Here is a 19,604-nt window from a genome sequence, read left to right as displayed (position 1 = left end):
TAATTTTAATAAAATAAAGAAAAATGATAGGGGCAGCCATAAGGCAAAGGCTAACTCTGCATTTAAAAAAAATAATATAATTTTTCTTATATTTTTTCCTTTATTTTTCTGTCCTTTCATGTATCTCAATACTTTCACTCTCTTTTTTCTTCAACGATTTTTTTTTTATTTGTGCGACTTCGGCGTCTTTTTATTTTTTTTCAGCGTCATCGGGTTTTGCAATTTGGGTTTTGAGAATAACGTCCCGATCATGCACATATTTTAGAAAAAAACATCTAGAAAGTTCCTGAAAGTTTTTATTTTCTGGACGTTTTCTCTCGGAAATGAAAATTTTTGGGACGTTTTTGTCCCAAAATGTTTTATTTTTAGGACGTTTTTTTTCTCGAAAGTTTTAATTTTCGGAACATTTTCTAAAAAAAAAATGAAAACTTTGGGAACGTTTTTATCCTGAAAGTCTCCAAATTTTTTTTCTGAAGTTTTCAAAAAATAAAATTTGACATAAATCTAATTTGTTAAAATTAATTTTTTTTAGTTATTATTTATATATCTATTATAACATTTATTAAGTAGAATATTTTATTTAAAAAAATTTATATATACTTCAATAAGAAATATTTAATATATAAGATGAGATGTCTTAAAAAGGTATAAATAAACCAAACTAATTTTTTTTTAAATGGCACCATTAGACAGATACAATAAATAAATAATAAAATTTATTTATTTTTAAATCTACAACAAAATCTAAGAATTATTGGACACATTAATTAATTAATTCTTAATGCTTTAAATTCTTGTAATTAAGAAAATTGTAACGAAAAGTCAGTCGTGTCCTAACTCAGTCAAAGACAAGTCAAACTACACTTCCTCTTTTTTTTCTTTTTTTCTTTTTTTCTTTTTTTCTTTTTTTTAACTAGACTTGGTTCCCCCTTATACAAGCAATACCCACAAAAGCATTTTTATTACGCCAGTTTGATTGTTAATTGTTTTTATAATTAATATATTTAAGCTCTATCTAATCAAAATATATGTTTCTGATTAAAAGTAAAATTTTCAATTTTTTAATTTTTTTTACAAATCCCTAAACCGATTCCCTCCACAAACATGACAAAAATTTCAAAGTCGTGATTGAGCTCTAATTAGTTAAGTAGATCGGCCAATATTGTTCTTACCAAAGGAATAATTTATTGAATTCTTAAGTCACCTATTTAAGCTCTAGTTTATCTTATACGAAGATATTATAGTGTCTTTTCACACTTGGAGACGTTAATTTTGGGCCACAATCATTATTATTTTTTTTTGTTATCTACAAAACAAAAAAGAAATAATTTTTACGTGTAGCCCGCCTATTAAGAGCCTAATAGCCACGCCACGTATATGATAAATTATTAATGATGCCTGTAATATGCCTAACAAGAATTTGGCTAGTTGTAAAATGAAGTAATTATTAATTATATATTTAGCTACAACAAATAAATAAAATAAAACTGACAATTGAACGCGTGCCACTGAAAAAATCCACAATTGTTGGACTAATTCCCACTCCACCACTAATAATAATAATAATAATTTACTTTCTCTCTCTATTTCTTGATTTTTCTTTCTATAGCATATTAGCAATAGCAGACTGTTACTGTAGTAGTGTAATAATACTCCCGCCAAAACAAAGAAGCTATCTTTGCGGCTCCTTTCTTGTCCCACGGTAAATTTTCTTTTTATTTATATATATATATATATAATATGAAATGAAATGAAATACAGATGCATATCCACACAACAACAATTTCTCTCTCTTTCACTTCCACTTTCGCCCTCTGCGATCACAAACAAAACAATCCCCACCTATTATAAGATAGATAGATAGATCTATCGCTCTCTTTTCAGCTATTCATCCCGCTTGAATCTTAATCATTTGTATTCATCCCTTGTTTCTTCTTCTTCTTTTTATCTAAAAGATCGGATCTTTCTCATCCTAATTAGCTCCCATGGTCTGGGAAAAAGATCAAACTACGGCCTACCGGCTTACCGACACACAGGCGGTTAAATCAATAATAACCTCAGAAGATCACTGCCAAGGTGGTTACCAGAACAGAGTCGTTAGAATAATTCTAACCGATGCCTACGCCACCGATTCATCAGGGGACGAACTCGATCAAGACGTTTCGATCCCGAGAGTGAAGAGATACGTCAAGGAGATTCATTTCAAGAAAACGGCGCCGAAATCGAGGGCAATTAAAAGACCCTTGACGAATAGGAAGAAATACAGGGGAGTTCGTCAAAGACCATGGGGGCGATGGGCGGCGGAGATCAGGGATCCGACCAAACGAAAACGGTTATGGCTAGGAACATACGACACGCAGGAGGAAGCTGCTTTAGTTTACGATAAAGCTGCTGTTATGCTGAAAGGATCCGACGCCGTTACCAACTTTCCTTTGCCTCAGTTGCCGTCCGCAGTTGAAGACAGTCAGACAGATATTAACACTGAAATCAAACAGAAAAACGACGTTGTTACATCTTCTCCGACTTCTGTCCTCCCCAGTGAAGACTGGACGCCGTTTAGCGATTTGGGCTACGGGGAGATCGACGGGTTTGGGTTCGGGTTCGACGACGGTTCATTTAAGTTGCCGGATTTTATGCCGTTGGTGAGGAACAAGTACGGGGAAGAAGAAGAAGAGATTGGCGAGTTTGACTTTGATGAATTCCTGGTTGACGTAAGATGATGAGAAAGTGGGGTTCTTGATCTGGAAACTAATTATTCAAACTTATTGGGGGGTATATGAATATGAATATGATGATGATGATGATGATGTTTGATTTGAATCATGATTGTTTGTCCGTCCAAAAGAGATGAAGGGGGCATTATCGTAAATGCAAACTCATATAAAATATACCTAAATAAGACTAGGGAACAGTAATATGTATCATGTATGTATGTATGTGGTAATTATATGTGTCTTGTCTTTACGTGTCAGTAAGTGATTGGAGTATTATTTTGAGAGATAAGTAGTAAAGCCGGAGGAGTTCAAATATATTATTATTGGGCGGTTAATATTTTCATTTATTAATGTTTTAGTAATTTGATAATCGGATCGAGAAAGAATTGATAGGAATATGAAAATATCATGATGTGTGATTCTTCACAATCTATGATTAAGAGATATAATAGAGAAAAATCATTCAAGAAATATCTCCACACCTCTATTAATAAATATTCAATCATATCCCATAGAAAATCATTTGCAAATATTCTACTTCTCGTAGAAAATTTGGGTGAAACCAAACCAGTTTAGACCTATTTTTGGTATATCATATTTTATTTCTAATTTTTTTTTTAATTTTTCTTCATTTAATTCAATTTTACAAAACGTTTTCCACTATTTTGTCATGATCGAATGATTCATATTGGTACCAACAAACACACAAAGATTAACCATATATGCTTATGAAATCGTGTTAATTGAAAGCTATCTTTCAAATTCTACATATGATTAGTTTTGTTTGATGATAATATAGTTAAGTCATATTAATTCTTCATATGATCAAAAATCAATGATCTAACATTGGCTATCCTTTTATCAAATAATTAATGACATTGTTTTAATTAGTTTCTTTGTTGAAGACAAAAATTAAAATAGTTGTGAAGTAAACACATCAAAACTCTTTTACTTCTTTCATATCGTTCCAAAATAAGTATTATTGTGTCTACATAATTTTTTCATTGTCAATAGAAACACATACTAACAGTCAATTTTATAATAACATTCAATTACATTTTGGAAACATGCTAAAAGAATCATTTAGTATAATCAAAATTATAAAAGGGTGACTAATTATATATGCATGCAATCATCACCATGTGAATTTAGCTTTGCAATGAACTTGATTGAAGCATGTCACTTTCTCCGCCATTTATATTTATTTAATCATCTTAATTATACTATATTTTAAATAAATATATTTATCATGTTTTCAGTCTCTTCCTTCTTATTTCCTCTTTACCCTTTCATGACACATTTTGATTACCCTCAATTTATTAACAAAAAGTTAATTAGAAACATATGTAATATTTAATCAATGGTTGATTTCATTTAGATTGCTTGAAAAATAAGTAATTAAAGATGAATCCAAGAAAATGTCACAGTCATTAATGGAGAGAAATTAATTAAATCCTCAAATTTTCCAAAAGCAAAGAATTAAATAGGGCATGCACCAACTAATTATACTTTATATTTCATTTATACAATTATGTTTACTTATAACCAGACTTTTAATTTATTAGTATTTACCTTTTAATATTGTAAAATATTATAACAATAATAATTAATATATATGGTAGCTTTCAGTCCATAAACATTCGAAATCCCTTTGAAGCTTCCTCACATGTCCCCTTTCTATTGACATGTTCCCTAAATTAATTTTTTTTTTCCTTTATTACTACTTCTGTACATATAAATCCCCTAATATCAAAGAAAATAAATTATATTTATCTTAATTAATTTATCCATATATATATTAAATCATATGAATGGAACAAATTAACAAAACCGGATCCAGCTAAATCTAATTATTTTGTCATTTTATTACTTTTGGAGTAAGTTTTTTTTTCTTCTTTTTGTTTTTGTTTTTATTATTAATAAAACATTAAATAAGGAAAAAAGGAATGTGGTAACCGGGAAAGGGAGGTCGGCTGGTCTGAAAGGCTCGTACGGCTAAGAGGATGGAAATGGAGAAGAGCTACCGGTAACCGGCGGCTGACAAGGGCAAGAAGAAAATATGATTTTTCCTTTTTCATATAATATATAATAAAGCCGTTTTTAGAATTTGTTTTTTAATATATTATATATATTTTTATTTATTTATTTGTGGCCATAGTTATGGTCAACTTGCTATTACCAGCCGCCTCTCCACATGGGGGCCCACCACAACATTTTCCATACCCACCCAATTAGCACGTTTATTAGTATTAATAATTGTATTGCCCCCTTTATTTTCATCAAAATTATTAGTATTCCATTCTTCCTGGTTGGTTTCAGACAATAATTTTAGAAGTTGACTTGAAACTAGTTATAATACTAAAGGTGATTATAAAAATAAAAATAAAATTAATATATATTTTTTCAATAAATTAATATTATTTTAATATATAAAAACCGACATAGTAGTTTGACTCTAAAATTAAAATTGTAATTATAGAAATAGACATTTTGATGTTGAAAAAAAAAAATCAGAAGCAAGGATTGGGCCAGGTTGGCTTAAGTTTGTTGGATTGGGCATTTGAATCTAGGAGTATAGGGAAGAACATAGTTTGGGTTGATCAAAACCATGTTAGTTTAAACCAAAATATATTAATTTTGATAAGTTAATTTAGGTTAAATTAATTTTGGGTTAAAATAAATTCAGGTTAGGTTAGATTTACCTAAATTAATTTAATTCTTTTATTTTTTTAAACTCATTAATAATATATTTATTATTTATATTATAACTATACATAACTAACTTATCACTATGGTTCTAAAACTCTTTAATAAAATAATTATAAATAGAGTTTATCTTATTCAAAAAAAATTTAATATATTAATGTCAATTATTAATTTTTCAACTAGTTTAGTAATTAAATTATCAAAATAATTTCAAACAAATTAAAATTATGTTAAATGGTAATTTCAAAGACATGTTATACGAAAAATAAATAAATTAAACGAACCGAAAATATTAAATGTGTCACAAATGTATTAATCAGACCAAATCGTGTTAAACGTGTTAAAAACATGTTAAACGTGAAAAAATATAAACGTGTCAAAAACGTGTGAAATTGATTAAAACTAGTTACATATTTATTAAAACTAAAAACATATTAAGCGAGTCAAAACAGGTCAAACAAATCAAATATTAGTTAAACGAGTTCAAAACGTGTTGAATAAGTTAAAAACATATTAAATTAGGTAAAACGAATCAAATAGTTGTTAAACGGATCAAAATGTGTTAAACAGACAAAAATGTATTAAATATTAAAAAGTCGTAAACGTAATAAATATGTTACAAACTAAAATTTAGTTTGGGTTACCGAATCCATACACAACCCATATTATTCATTGAGAAATGATTAAAGAGTGAATTTGAAAGAGGAAATGACGTGATTCAATTTGTTTGGCTGAAAAAATAAAATAATTTATCTCTATTATCTTTTTTTTCACAATTTTTCATTTTTCTAGTCACAATTTAATAGTTGAATAATGAGTTGAATAAATTTAATTTGGGTTGAATATGAGTAAAGTAATATAAATTGAGTTTACCTATTTACACACCTCTAAGTATAATAATACACAATTTGTTTTTGTTGAGAAAATGACATAATCATTTTATTTACATTAATAGTAAGTCAAGAAAAATGAAATTAAAAATAGAGGAGTGATAGGGTGAAAATTTGAAAGAGAAAATAATGTGTCATTATATCACTGGTTAAAAAATAGATAAAAAGAGAAAAAAAATAAAAAATATTATTTTTGTTATTTTTGGGGCCAATCAAATATTTCCTCATCCAAATATTTCTTTTAAAAATATAATTCTATAACAGATATTATTCAATAGGAATTATTACCGAATTAAAGTATGTGGCCAGGGGCCAGGCCCAGAAACAAAAAAAAGGTATATTAGCGCAACATCACCAGGCACGTTATTTCGATTATTTACATAACCAAGATCAAGCCCAATTTATAATAAATAATTCGGCTTAAAGACTAACCAGACAATAATAAACCCTAAATATTAATAGAGGAGTGACAATAATAAACCCTAAATATTAATAGAGAAGTGATAGAGAGAGAGAATTTGGTGAGAGAATGACTTGGTATCACCTTGGTTGTAAAATGTAAAAGTAGAAGGAAAGAGAGAAAAAAGAGAAATTATTTGATTTTTTTAGCGAATAAACACGTCATTCCCTCACCAAATTCCCTCCCTTAATCATTTCTCATATTAATAATTGTTAGAACTTTCAAGTCAACAATGGCGGCGGGCTTGATATCCTAAATTTATTGATTATATTTTTATTTAAGGAAAGAAATTATATGATTCATTTATGATTTTCAAAATTTAAATCATTTTAAATAAAAACTTAACATTTCACTCTTAGTTTTTAAGAAATCTTAATAATTATTGAATAAATAAATGAAATTTTTGACAAAGTGTAACTAAAAAAATATAAAGTGGGGGAGAAGAAAAAAAAATGACGTCATAACCACTACACCACAACACCTTGTTGTTTTATTTATTTTTAAAAATTATGGATGATTAATACTATTTGAGTCTTTTGTGAAATATTACTGAAATTCATTAGGTATTAGGTGATATTAGTGTCACTGATAATTGCGAGTAAATTTGGATTGATGCAGCTAATGGGACAAATCTACATATTTGAGATAACATCCAAATTATTTTTTGGTGAAATATTTGGTTTGAGATAATTCATCGAATTTTTAATGATTGTAACTGTTGATGCGTATTATTTATAATGCTATTATTACGACATTTTTTTATATATGTTCCAAAAAGCTAGTAGAGTATGTCGGGAGAGTTAATCGTTTTTTTCGAGAATTTACGAACTCGATAACTTATTTAGTATAATTCTTTTCTTTTTTCATTTTCATGTCATGTTTTTGTCGTTGTATGCTTAAAAGATTTTTTTCTATTTTTAATATATGTCAGAAATAAAGAGAAGAGAGAAATTGTATTGAATTATTTATTTTAGTTACATAAGTTATGTCTATTATATAGACATTACATTGCACTTATAAAGAAATATATATATATATAATGATGCTTAATTTTCAAAGTGTCCGAATTGTCGGGTCGAGAGCTGTAGTTAATTTGGATATATATGTGAGAGTAAATTAATACTTGGGTCGGATTATGGGTTGACCCGACCATAAATTTAAAACGGTTAAAATTAAAATTAAAAATAATATCACAATTTTATCGTAATTTTTTTTCCACGGTTTTGTATATCATCATACAAATGCACTACATGCTAGTTAATCTAATAATATAAAATAATAATGATATTATCATAATTTATCGTATTGTGATAATATTTTACCGTTATATTATTTTATATTTTAATAATATTATCATAATTTAAAATATTATGATATTATCATAATTTATATAATATTATGATATATATTATGTTTATATATTATTAATGAAACTGATGTATCAATATGGATTGCTCATCTTTTTATAATTAAATGATCAAATAGTTAATTAAAGTTGAAAAAAAAAATAAGGGGTCTATATCAACTTATTACATTAATACCAAAAAAAATATGGATTGAGCCTACAATTTAATTTAGATATATTTTACAGGTAATACAACACAAAATAATACATCATATATGATTATCAGATGTATGATTGCATTATTTGCAGACATGTTAAAAGTCCGGATTTATGGCAATTTTAAATCACTGGTTGACATTTTAAAAGAGAATTTTATTATATTTTTGTTGTTTATAAGAATTTAATTATTTATAACTAAATAAATAAAAACAACTTATTAATGTATAATATTTATTAAACTAGATAAAAAAAATTGAATATACCATAAATAGTCAGGTCAATGACTTTGATAATTCTAAATGAATTATTTAATCAATCTATCTAACCTTATTATTTGAAGGATGTGATACAATATAATACGAGAGGTATGATCTCAAAACATTTAAGTCCGGATTTATAACCATTTTAAATCACTAGTTGACATTTAAAAATAAACATCTAGCTAGCTAGCTTTAATTATATATACTCTTTATTAACAATAAATCAACGCAGTGGAGGCAACGTGTAGCCCATATTTCATTAAATTACTCATTTTTATGTCTTAAAGTCATCTCATATATAACCACTACCTTAATTATATATACTTTAAAACAAGATGTAAACGTTTATCTTTATTAATAATATATAATCCTGTTTGAAAACACTTAATTTCCGTACTTGGAATAAAGTTTAGAGTCATTGTAAAAACGTTTTTTTTTATTATATATGTCTTATTTTAAATAAGATAATGTTCACCAAATTAAATAAATTATTGATTAAAAACAAATTATATAAGAAACAATGACAAATTGTCAAATATGTTAATGAAATTCATGCAGTTGACGTTTCATTGGTTTGAATGGTTCAACTATGTTTCCATCTTTAAGAGCTTGTTTGATGTTGGTTATTTGGAAAAATAACTCTATTTGGTGTAAAAATTTGAAAGAGGTTTCAAAAAGATTATTAATTAATTATAAAACAAACTAATAATAAAATACTAAATTAATTAGCTTAGGTGGTTTCACATTTATTCTCATTTAAAACGTATTAAAATAAAGTGTAACAATAATGTAAGGTCACGTTAGCCTTTTAATTAAATATAAAAAAAAAATCATTTAAACGTATCTAATATAAAGAAATGGTTCATCTAATCTCTAGGTTAGTAATCATACTTAATTATTTTTTAAAATTTTAATATTTATTAATTAAATATTTATTTTCTTTTATCTCTTTTTTATTAATTAATTAATTTATTTATTTATTACTATTTATTTATTAATTAATTAATCTATTTATATCTTTTTACTATTTTTTTTGTTATTTAATTATTTTTTTATTATTTAATTTCTTTTTATATATTATTTTAAAAATAATCGGTCTTTTTTAAAAATTAATATTTAAATATTATAATTTATAATATAGTTTAATGTTTTGATACTCTAATATTTTTATATTTTGATCAAGTATTTATATTAATTAGTTATTTATATAATTTTTTTCAAAAAAAATTATTTCAATTTCAAAAGTTGAATACAAATTATATATTCGTCATATTTATGCAAATTTGAGTAAAAATAACCTTGAGAAAAAATGAATATATTTTCTATAAATTAGCTAATTAAATATTATATATATATATATTAAACTATTTTATATATTAAATATTCAGTTATTAGTCCCTAAAATTAAAATAAAGTCAAATTTTTAAAATAATCTATATTAATATAATAATTAGTGAAATAGTAAAAAAGAATAAAAATAAAATAATAAAATAACAAAAAAATTAATAAAAGTAGATAAATAGATTAATTAATTAATAATAAAAAGAGATAAATGAATTAAATAATTAATAAAAAAAGAATAGAAAAAAAGAATAATAATAAAAGGAGATAAATATATTAATTAATTAATAAAAAAATATAAAAAATAAATATTAAATTAATAAATATTAAATTTTAAAAATAATAAGAAGAAAATGAATCAATTTTGAATAGTATATATATTTAAATAAAGTTTTATTTTTTTAATAAAATAATTTAATTAATAAAAAAACTATATAAAATGTTTGGTTTGGGTAAAACTAAAAGAAAAATATGGAACCAGCTCCAAGAATTCTCTGATGTTCAGTTATTAGAAATATTAATTAAATTTCATCAAAATAAAATATATAAAGTGTTTTGATATTTTAAATAATTAAAAAAAATGATTTGGCAGATTTTTGGTCAAATAAATCCAAAACAAACAAACTAGAAAATACCAGTGTCGCCGTTTCTACCTACCACCCATCTACGTCAATCTGATCCGTTAAGTCGCTCTAACGCCGTTAGCTGATATGGCACTGCTAACCAGTAACCACTACACCCACCCCACCAAATCGTATCTATATATAAATAAATGAATCGCTCATATCAACCATTCAACTCTTAATACATTTTCCGACGCCGATCATCTTCTCCGATGGATCTTCTCTTTCTAGAGAAGGCCTTATTAGGCCTCTTCATCGCTATCGTTCTAGCAATCGGAATCTCCAAACTCCGTGGAAAGAAATTCAAGCTTCCACCCGGTCCAATTCCGGTACCCATATTCGGTAACTGGCTCCAAGTCGGCGATGACCTCAATCATCGCAACCTGACAGAATTAGCAAAGAAATTCGGAGAGATGTTTCTCCTCCGAATGGGACAGCGCAATCTGGTCGTGGTCTCATCACCCGACCTCGCCAAGGAGGTGTTACATACACAAGGTGTTGAATTCGGGTCACGAACTAGAAACGTGGTTTTCGATATTTTCACTGGGAAGGGACAGGACATGGTGTTCACCGTCTACGGCGAGCATTGGAGGAAGATGAGGAGGATTATGACGGTACCCTTCTTCACGAACAAGGTGGTTCAGCAGTATCGATACGGGTGGGAGGAGGAAGCGGGTGCGGTGGTTGAGGATGTGATGAAGAACCCGGAATCGGCGACGAAGGGGATCGTGCTGAGGCGACGGTTGCAGATGATGATGTATAATAATATGTATAGGATTATGTTTGATAGGAGATTTGAAAGGGAGGATGATCCTTTGTTTGTGAAGTTGAAGGCTGTGAATGGGGAAAGAAGTAGACTTGCTCAGAGCTTTGAGTATAACTATGGCGATTTCATTCCAATCTTGAGGCCTTTTCTCAGAGGATACTTGAAGATCTGTAAGGAGGTTAAGGATAAACGTTTACAGCTATTCAAGGATTACTTTGTCGATCAAAGGAAGAGTTTACTGAAGAATAAGACAAATAGCATGAAATGCGCAATAGATCATATCTTGGAGGCTGAACAGAAGGGGGAGATCAACGAAGATAATGTTCTTTACATCGTTGAGAACATTAACGTTGCAGGTACTACTTCAATTTCCATTTTCATTGAAAACCCACATTTTAATTTTGCTAAATAACTCAATTATAATACATGATGACAGCAATTGAGACAACATTGTGGTCGATCGAATGGGGGATTGCAGAGCTAGTGAATAACCAGGAAATTCAAACCAAGTTAAGGGAAGAACTAGACACAGTCCTTGGCCGTGGGGTGCAGATAACCGAGCCAGACACGTACAAGCTTCCATATCTCCAAGCTGTTATCAAGGAAACGCTGCGTTTAAGAATGGCAATCCCACTACTGGTTCCACACATGAACCTCCATGATGCAAAACTATATGGGTATGACATTCCGGCCGAGAGCAAGATCTTGGTGAACGCATGGTGGCTAGCTAACAACCCTGAGAACTGGAAGAACCCATCGGAGTTCAGGCCGGAGAGATTCCTGGAAGAGGAGGCTAAAGTTGAGGTAAATGGTAATGATTTCAGGTTTTTGCCATTTGGTGTTGGCCGGAGGAGTTGTCCGGGATTAATCTTGGCTATGCCGATTCTTGGGATAACGATTGGGAGGTTGGTTCAGAACTTTGAGATGCTGCCGCCGCCGGGAGAGTCAAAGATCGATACGACCGAGAAAGGGGGGCAGTTTAGTCTGCATATTTTAAAGCATTCCACCATTGTTTTGAAGCCCAGATCTATATCCTGATCATTTAATCTCTTTTTATATTATGTTTTATAATAAGAATATTGTTTTTGTTTGTTTTTATATATATAATATGTTTTATAATAATAATATGTTTTTGTTTGTTTTATATTTGGATGGGGATTGTTGGTAACTTGTTTATTTATTTTTATTTTTAAATATTGAAATACATTTTGTTTCTTCTTTGACATCTATATAAATAAAAAACATTTTTCTTTTATTGTTTATTGGGAATAATATATATTAGAATTATTTATCTTACTAAAAATTATTATTATTACATAATTTAATAAATATTTTAACAAATATTTAAAATAAAATTATATATAATTTATTGTTTGTGATATTTAAAAAATATATATATAATCAATTTTCAAAATATTTGATTATAAATTATTATCAAATTTAATAATTATAAATAAGAATAAATGATAAATTTATGATCTATTAAAAAAACTCTAACTATGCTATTAGTTAGTTATCAGTTAATTTATATATAGTTTATTTGTCATATAAATCTATTTATTTTTATTTCATATATTATTTTCAAATGTTATATAATTTATTTATCTATTTTTATTTCATATATTATTTTTAAATGTCATCCATATTTCCCCACGTTTCTCAATTCTCTCTCCTCCCTCAATCGCATCATAGTTGTCCCTGATTCGAGGATCTAACCATTAATCAATAGTTTGGTGAGAAGTTAGAACTATTTTAATTATGTTTGAATTTATTAGAAATAAATTATTATTATAATTAAAATTAGTATTAATATTTTAATTTATTTTTTTTTTTTTATATTTATATTTCAATTTTATTTTTTATTATATTATATTTTATTAAAAATATAAAATATTATTATTTTTAACAATATATCATAATTTAATAAAATATAAACATTTAATCATACTAATTTAATTTTGTTCGACGAAACTAAGTTTTTAAAATATTAGTATCTAGATTAAATATAACTATTTATTGAATAGCATATTATAACATGTTAAATTTTTATAATAATAATTATTTTTAAAAAATTTCATATTTAACTTTTTTAATAATTTTTAAATAAACTTTTATATAAAATTATTATTTTTTCTCTTTTTATTTTAATTAATTTATTATAATTTTTATAATTAATTATATAAAAATATTATATTATTATTAAAAATTTATTTTATTAATTATATATTATTTTAAATAATTTGCGTAATATTATTTAAATAATTTAAATGTTTATTTTTAATTATTAAAAAATAAATAATATAATTACAATATAATATAATATATCTTAGATGGATTTTTTTGGGAATTAGGATTTGAGTTTGTTAAAAAAAAGAAAATTGAATGAAAAGTAAGTCAATTTGTATAATTATAACATTCAAAAATTATCATTTATAATTAATTAATAACATAATAGAACTTGCTACCTACCTAGCTCAAATCCATAAACTTATTAAAGCTAAATCAAATGAGATATAAAAAAAATAGAACAACAAGAGAACTTGGTACCTACTTAGCTCAAATCCATAAACTTATTAAAGCTAAATCAAATGAGATATAAGAAAAATATAACTAAATAAGTATATAATATATAAAAATACTAATTTTTTTTTAGATATTATAATTATTATTAAAATTTTATTTTATTAATTATATATTATTTTAAATAATTTATGATATTATTTAAACTAGCATTATCCAGTGCATTTTGTCACGGCCCAATCTTCCTGGCCAAGAAGAGGAGACTTAAGGAGAATGTCACGACCCGATCTTTCTGGCCCAAAAAGAGGAGGCTTAAGCCCGCTTAAACCCAACGCAAAAAATATTCTAAGTGGAAGGCAGGTGCTTGATTAACGTATCACTAATTGATAGTTAAAAAGAATGTAATAGCTAGAATTAGTGCATCACATGGATAATTAAATTAAGGTGTCATTAATGTAATAGCTAGAATTAGTCTTATAAATAACTTTAAAACGATATAATATTATTCTTTGTAAAAGTTACTCTCTCTGAAATTTTGTGTCAATTCTATTAAACGTCAAACGATATAATATTATTCTTTGTAAGAGTAACTCTCTCTAAAATTTTGTGTCAATTCTATTAAACGTCAAATAAGGCTGGCTAGTTACTCGTTTTACGAAGATCATAACTAGTACCACACGAATCGTCAGTGAAAAGACTGAGCCCGTGACAATTTGTACAAGTAAAAAACATGAAAAAAACATTACGGTAAAAATATTTATGGGCGGGTTCAACATACAATCCAACCAAAAAATTCATTTACTCTCACATATATTCAAATTAATCACAGTCTCAACCCGACAATCCAAACATTTTAAAAATTAAGCATCATTATATATATTTATAGATTAGTTAGTTAAAAAGTTGAACTTATATAGTTAAAATATACACAATCATCAAATTTGATGTTAAATTTAAAATATAAAGTGTTATTAGCTTAGTTAGTTAAAAAGTTTTACTTATTTTTATTAAATTAATTCATACTTATAAAATTTTTAATTTTATTTTTAATCAATTTAAATTTATGAACAAGTCAACCCAAAATCCTGACTCAATTATTCATTTACTCTCACATATATATTCAAATTCATTTACTCTCATTAACCACACCATTTAAACACTTTAAAAATTAAGCATAATTATATATATAATTAAAATATTAATTTTTATTTATTAAAATGTAAGTAATATAATTATAAGACCTCCCCACAAGAGGAATGGATTTTCTAGGAGTAAGGATTGGAGTGTTAAAAAATGAAAATGGAAGGAAAAATAAGTGCAAAAGAATTTGTATAATTATAATATTCAACAATTATTAATCATAATTACATATTTGATAATTCATGGGATGTATAAATAAGGCCAGCATTAATGTTTTCCAATTAAAAAATAATAATTTCATATTTTTATTATGTTATTATGATGAATAAAAATATAATTCATATTAATATTTATAAAAATAAAAACATTCTCAAATGAATCATATTTATTTATGTTTTTGAGATGGGGGTAAAGGGAATTCTACTTAGCAATGTTTACTTTCTAATATTATTGGTTCAATTAAGATATTGTTTAGTTTCTTCAAATTCAGTTCATTATTATCACCTATATATGTGTGTAAGTGACGCGATTGGGAGAGGGCAATCTTGAGGACCCAGCCATACAATTACAAGATTAACAAATAAAATATAATAATTCATTAATACACAATTTCAAATTTAAAAAAAAAAATATAATTTATGTTTTCAAAGGATTTAAATTAGTTTATTTTAATTCGTGTACGAGATAAATATGAACTTTCTAATAAAATTTGATAAATTGATAAAATTAGTTTAGTTTATTTTTAAATTTTTCATCTAACCCTAGTTCTTCTTGCACTCGATCTATCAAAAAACCATGTATTCGTTGATAATTGCTGCTATATCTGCAAGACGATGCGTTTATCTGTAAATGAAGATATGAATATAGACAATACAGGCTTACATAAATGATATTAGCATTTGATAAAGAATGGCGAATGAAGATGTAAGTCGTTACCAGGCCCCCAAATCAGAGATGATCAGAGGGGGCAGACATGCGGACCGATATTAATCTCCGTACACATAACCATGCTTCCTTCATCTTTATTCCAGAGCATCGGCTTAATTGTGCACGGATTAACAAAATAAACCTAAAATCTATACCAATCGAATACGATAAAGCAATGAATGATGAAAACAGGTTAATAAAAACAATAAAAGACGAATGAAGATGATAATGAAAATGTAGGTCGTTACCAGGCCCCCAAATCAGAGATCATCAGAGGGGGCAGACATGCGGACCGATATCGATCTCCGTACACATAACCATGCTTCCTTCATCGTTATATTCCAGAGCATCGGCTTAATTGTGCACGGATTAACAATGAAACAGATATATAATCATAATAAATCTAACAACTATACTGATAAAAACAGTAATCGAATGAAGATGATCATGAAAATGAAAATAAATATGGAAGATGTAGGTCGTAACCAGGCCCCCAAATCAGAGAGAATCAGAGGGGGCAGACATGCGGACCTAATTTGATCTCCGTACACATAACCATGCTTCCTTCATCTTTGTTTTCCAGAGCATCGGCTTAATTGTGCACGGATTAACAATCTAATTCATTCGATTTCAATATTGAAAACAGAGAAAATCACATTAGATCTAGAAAAATAAAGGAGAAACCCTAGCCGTAAACATTTCAGAGAGAAAGAGATAATGAATAATTTTCTCACATCCTTCTTTATTTATAGTAGGCTTGAGACGAACTAGGGTTTCTCCTGGCGGCCCGTATGAGGTTCTATATTTACTAAACTATCCCTCCAACTATCAACAAAGTTACACTCTACTCCTTGCACTAACGTTATTAAAGAAACACATCCCATATTATTATAAATAAATATGGTTATCGCCCGACCCGCTACTTCAACCTGACCCATCTAAAACCCTAATATTTTGTTTTCTGTTTCTAAAAAAAAAAGGAAAAATTAAGACCCCTTTCTTCTTCATCTTCATCTTCATCATCTTTGGGCATGAAATTAGGGCAGTCTTCAGTTCTTGATCTTAAGATGAAAGATAACAATAAAATATTGAAGATCAAACTTCCGGAAACAAGTAATTCGAATTTCACAAAGATGGTAATGAGAGCTGCGGTGGCTAGGATTTCTCAATCAGTTGGGTTTCGTGGCTGCAGTCAATCTGTGTTGGATATTTTTACAAGCGTCGCAAGCAAGTATCTTGGAGCCCTAGCCCAGTCTGCCGCCAAATCCGCCGCATTATCTGATCAGTCATCGTCGCCAACATGTAACCTTCTAGACATCTTGTATGCCCTAGAGGACCTCAACTCTAACCGTGGTTTTACAGGCGCATCTGATATCACTCGACCAATCCTAAACTCCTCATTATTAACTGATCTAATCAGGTTTTCAACATCCATACAAATAAATAAGTCTATTAAGCCAATTGTCATCCTTCATGAACAACAACAGCAACAACAGCAGCAGCAGAAGCAGTCCAGTGATTGTGGTTTGAACATTACAGAAAACATGAAAAGATATTCTCATATCCCGGATTGGCTTCCACCGATTCCAGACATGAAGTTATTATGTGATGATGATAACAAGAGCAGGGCAAGGGATGATGTTTTATTTGGACAGATAACAACAACAACAGAAGAATTGTTATGCAGTGGATTTGGGAATACTAAGCTGGAGGCAACGAAATTACCAAACAAGAGAGAAAATGTTAGATTTAAGATGGGTGGGAAATGTGTGAAAAGGTTGAGACCACCATTGAATATCATGGGCATCAATGGGGTTAGTTGTTTTAATAGTAGTAAAGTGAGTGAACCCGGTAATGGTGTAGTTGACTTGAAGAGTGGAGTTTGCAACCAAAATCTGCTGGAGAAGAAGAAGAAGGAGGAGGAGCCAAACAATTTGCAAGCCATTCATCATCTTCAATTCAACACGACCAAATTTGTTCAATAGTCTTTGACAATTAGATTATATTTAGTTTATAGTATATCTTTTGGTTAGTCTCAAGTCTCAACAATGGCCAACTCAATTGTGTTGTTAATCTCACAAATTTTGATATGAGTAATCCTCTGAAATCATTGAGATTCTTGTTATGTTTATCAAAATAACACCAAAAAGGCTCAATGGGTATGTTTGATTTCTCTAGATTCTTCTTCCGGATTGATTTCATTGTGTGTTTCCTGCCACTGGTGACTGGACCACCATTAAGCCTACAAAGTTAACTTTGAATTGGTAGAAAATGTGACAATAATGTAAACAACTGATGTCTATGAACAATGGTTTCCATTTGAATCATGTAATTAGAAAGACCATTCAGTAGGGTTAGGGTGCCTATCATTCTTCAAATCATTATCATCAACCTTCAAGAAACCCTCCATTGTATATTGCCTTCATGCTTGCCCTAATATACTTTCTACCAATAACAACAAAAAAATAAATTTATTATTATTATTTTTGGAGGTGTGCTTCACCCCTTTTGGAGCTTATTTTGATCCATCATTGTCAGTTTTTGTGGCCCAATCACAATCTTATTTGTGTCTGGTGACTCTGGTCTCGTCTTTTGACTATTCCTTCTTCAAACTAGTTGCATAGGATTCTGACTCTTGACCATACTTCTACAAAAGATAATTAAAAAAATTAATAAAGAATTCTCATAATATAATTAAATCAATATTAGCAGTTATTCCTAAACAGGCCAAATAATACATTCCTCTAATATTTATTCCCTCTAACAAATGAAGAAAAACAAATTATTGACCTGATTTGCAAGGCAAAAATATACTTAGTGTCCCCATTTAGAAACCCTTATTATTTGTATCTGGATTTGTTTCGGATGCAGTAATAAAAACAAAATTTGAAATGTCTTTAACTTAATTTAGCTTCAAAAGTTCCATAACAAAATTAGGAATTAGTAGAATAATTTATAAAAAGACAGAACAATAACAAATGAGAATGAGAGATAACTCACTATGAATAAGTCATTAATAAACGACTTGAAAATAAATTTTAAATATGACTTAATTATTTTTCATAGGTTAGTCCATCTCACCGACTAAGATGCATTTACCAACTTTATTAACTATATACAGCTTTGACAGAAATAAAAATAAACATCTATTATAATTATATATATATATTTTTAAATGAAGTTTTTATACTATATGAAAATTATTATTCTAGTTTGATTGGAACAAGTTTTGCTTAATAATTTGTTTATTGTGACTTACCCTTCACTTTGATTTGAAGTGGAGGAATAATTGTAGGTTAGGTTATAAGTTATAACTTTTTTAAATAATTTTTTTTTTTAAATAAAATATAATAATAATAATTGTTGAGGCTTAATTTACTTAAGAGAATAAATTATTATTGATTATTTATTTATTTGTCCATTAACCTCACATCTGTTATTGCTTGCTTTTAATTTTCTTTGACTTTTAAGTTAGAATATAAACAAAGGAAGCCACATTCGATCAGGTGTGTGTGGTATACATACACACATGTAACAACATGTACTAAAACTAATTAAACAAACACACCTAACATATATTTAATTTTCAAACAAAAAAAATTATAATTCTCTAACTGACTTCTTCTTTGTTCAAACCGGCCATGTAATTTATTTAGGCCCCTAAATTGTCTTATAGTTCTAATTTACAAGTTG

At 27.8% G+C, this 19,604-nt stretch overlaps 3 protein-coding genes and 3 non-coding genes across 6 annotated transcripts; 3 read left to right on the top strand and 3 right to left on the bottom strand.

Annotated features, from left to right (window-relative positions):
- Window positions 1–1,768: 1,768 nt before the first annotated feature.
- LOC124915436 (pathogenesis-related genes transcriptional activator PTI6-like) lies at window positions 1,769–3,043 on the top strand. The gene has a single exon (XM_047456149.1). The coding sequence runs from the start codon at window positions 1,986–1,988 to the stop codon at window positions 2,718–2,720; it is 735 nt and encodes a 244-aa protein (XP_047312105.1). The 5' UTR covers window positions 1,769–1,985; the 3' UTR covers window positions 2,721–3,043.
- A 7,677-nt stretch (window positions 3,044–10,720) lies between these two features.
- On the top strand, window positions 10,721–12,468 carry LOC124914308 (trans-cinnamate 4-monooxygenase-like). Its single transcript, XM_047454823.1, has 2 exons — window positions 10,721–11,680; window positions 11,761–12,468. Exons 1-2 carry the CDS (start codon window positions 10,771–10,773, stop codon window positions 12,360–12,362), a joined length of 1,512 nt encoding a protein of 503 aa, XP_047310779.1. The 5' UTR covers window positions 10,721–10,770; the 3' UTR covers window positions 12,363–12,468.
- A 3,436-nt stretch (window positions 12,469–15,904) lies between these two features.
- LOC124916892 lies at window positions 15,905–16,006 on the bottom strand. The gene has a single exon (XR_007096967.1). It is a non-coding gene; the product is annotated as a small nucleolar RNA snoR100 (small nucleolar RNA).
- A 137-nt stretch (window positions 16,007–16,143) lies between these two features.
- Window positions 16,144–16,245, bottom strand: LOC124916891. The gene has a single exon (XR_007096966.1). It is a non-coding gene; the product is annotated as a small nucleolar RNA snoR100 (small nucleolar RNA).
- A 136-nt stretch (window positions 16,246–16,381) lies between these two features.
- Window positions 16,382–16,483, bottom strand: LOC124916889. The gene has a single exon (XR_007096964.1). It is a non-coding gene; the product is annotated as a small nucleolar RNA snoR100 (small nucleolar RNA).
- Window positions 16,484–16,950: 467 nt separating this feature from the next.
- Window positions 16,951–18,088, top strand: LOC124915302. Its single transcript, XM_047455995.1, has one exon. It carries the CDS (start codon window positions 16,979–16,981, stop codon window positions 17,894–17,896), a length of 918 nt encoding a protein of 305 aa, XP_047311951.1. The 5' UTR covers window positions 16,951–16,978; the 3' UTR covers window positions 17,897–18,088.
- The last annotated feature ends 1,516 nt before the right edge of the window (window positions 18,089–19,604 follow it).

Source organism: Impatiens glandulifera, chromosome 9 (assembly GCF_907164915.1).
Source record: "Impatiens glandulifera chromosome 9, dImpGla2.1, whole genome shotgun sequence".
NCBI classification, from domain to species: domain Eukaryota; kingdom Viridiplantae; phylum Streptophyta; class Magnoliopsida; order Ericales; family Balsaminaceae; genus Impatiens; species Impatiens glandulifera.
This window is presented reverse-complemented; position numbering and strand designations above follow the sequence as displayed.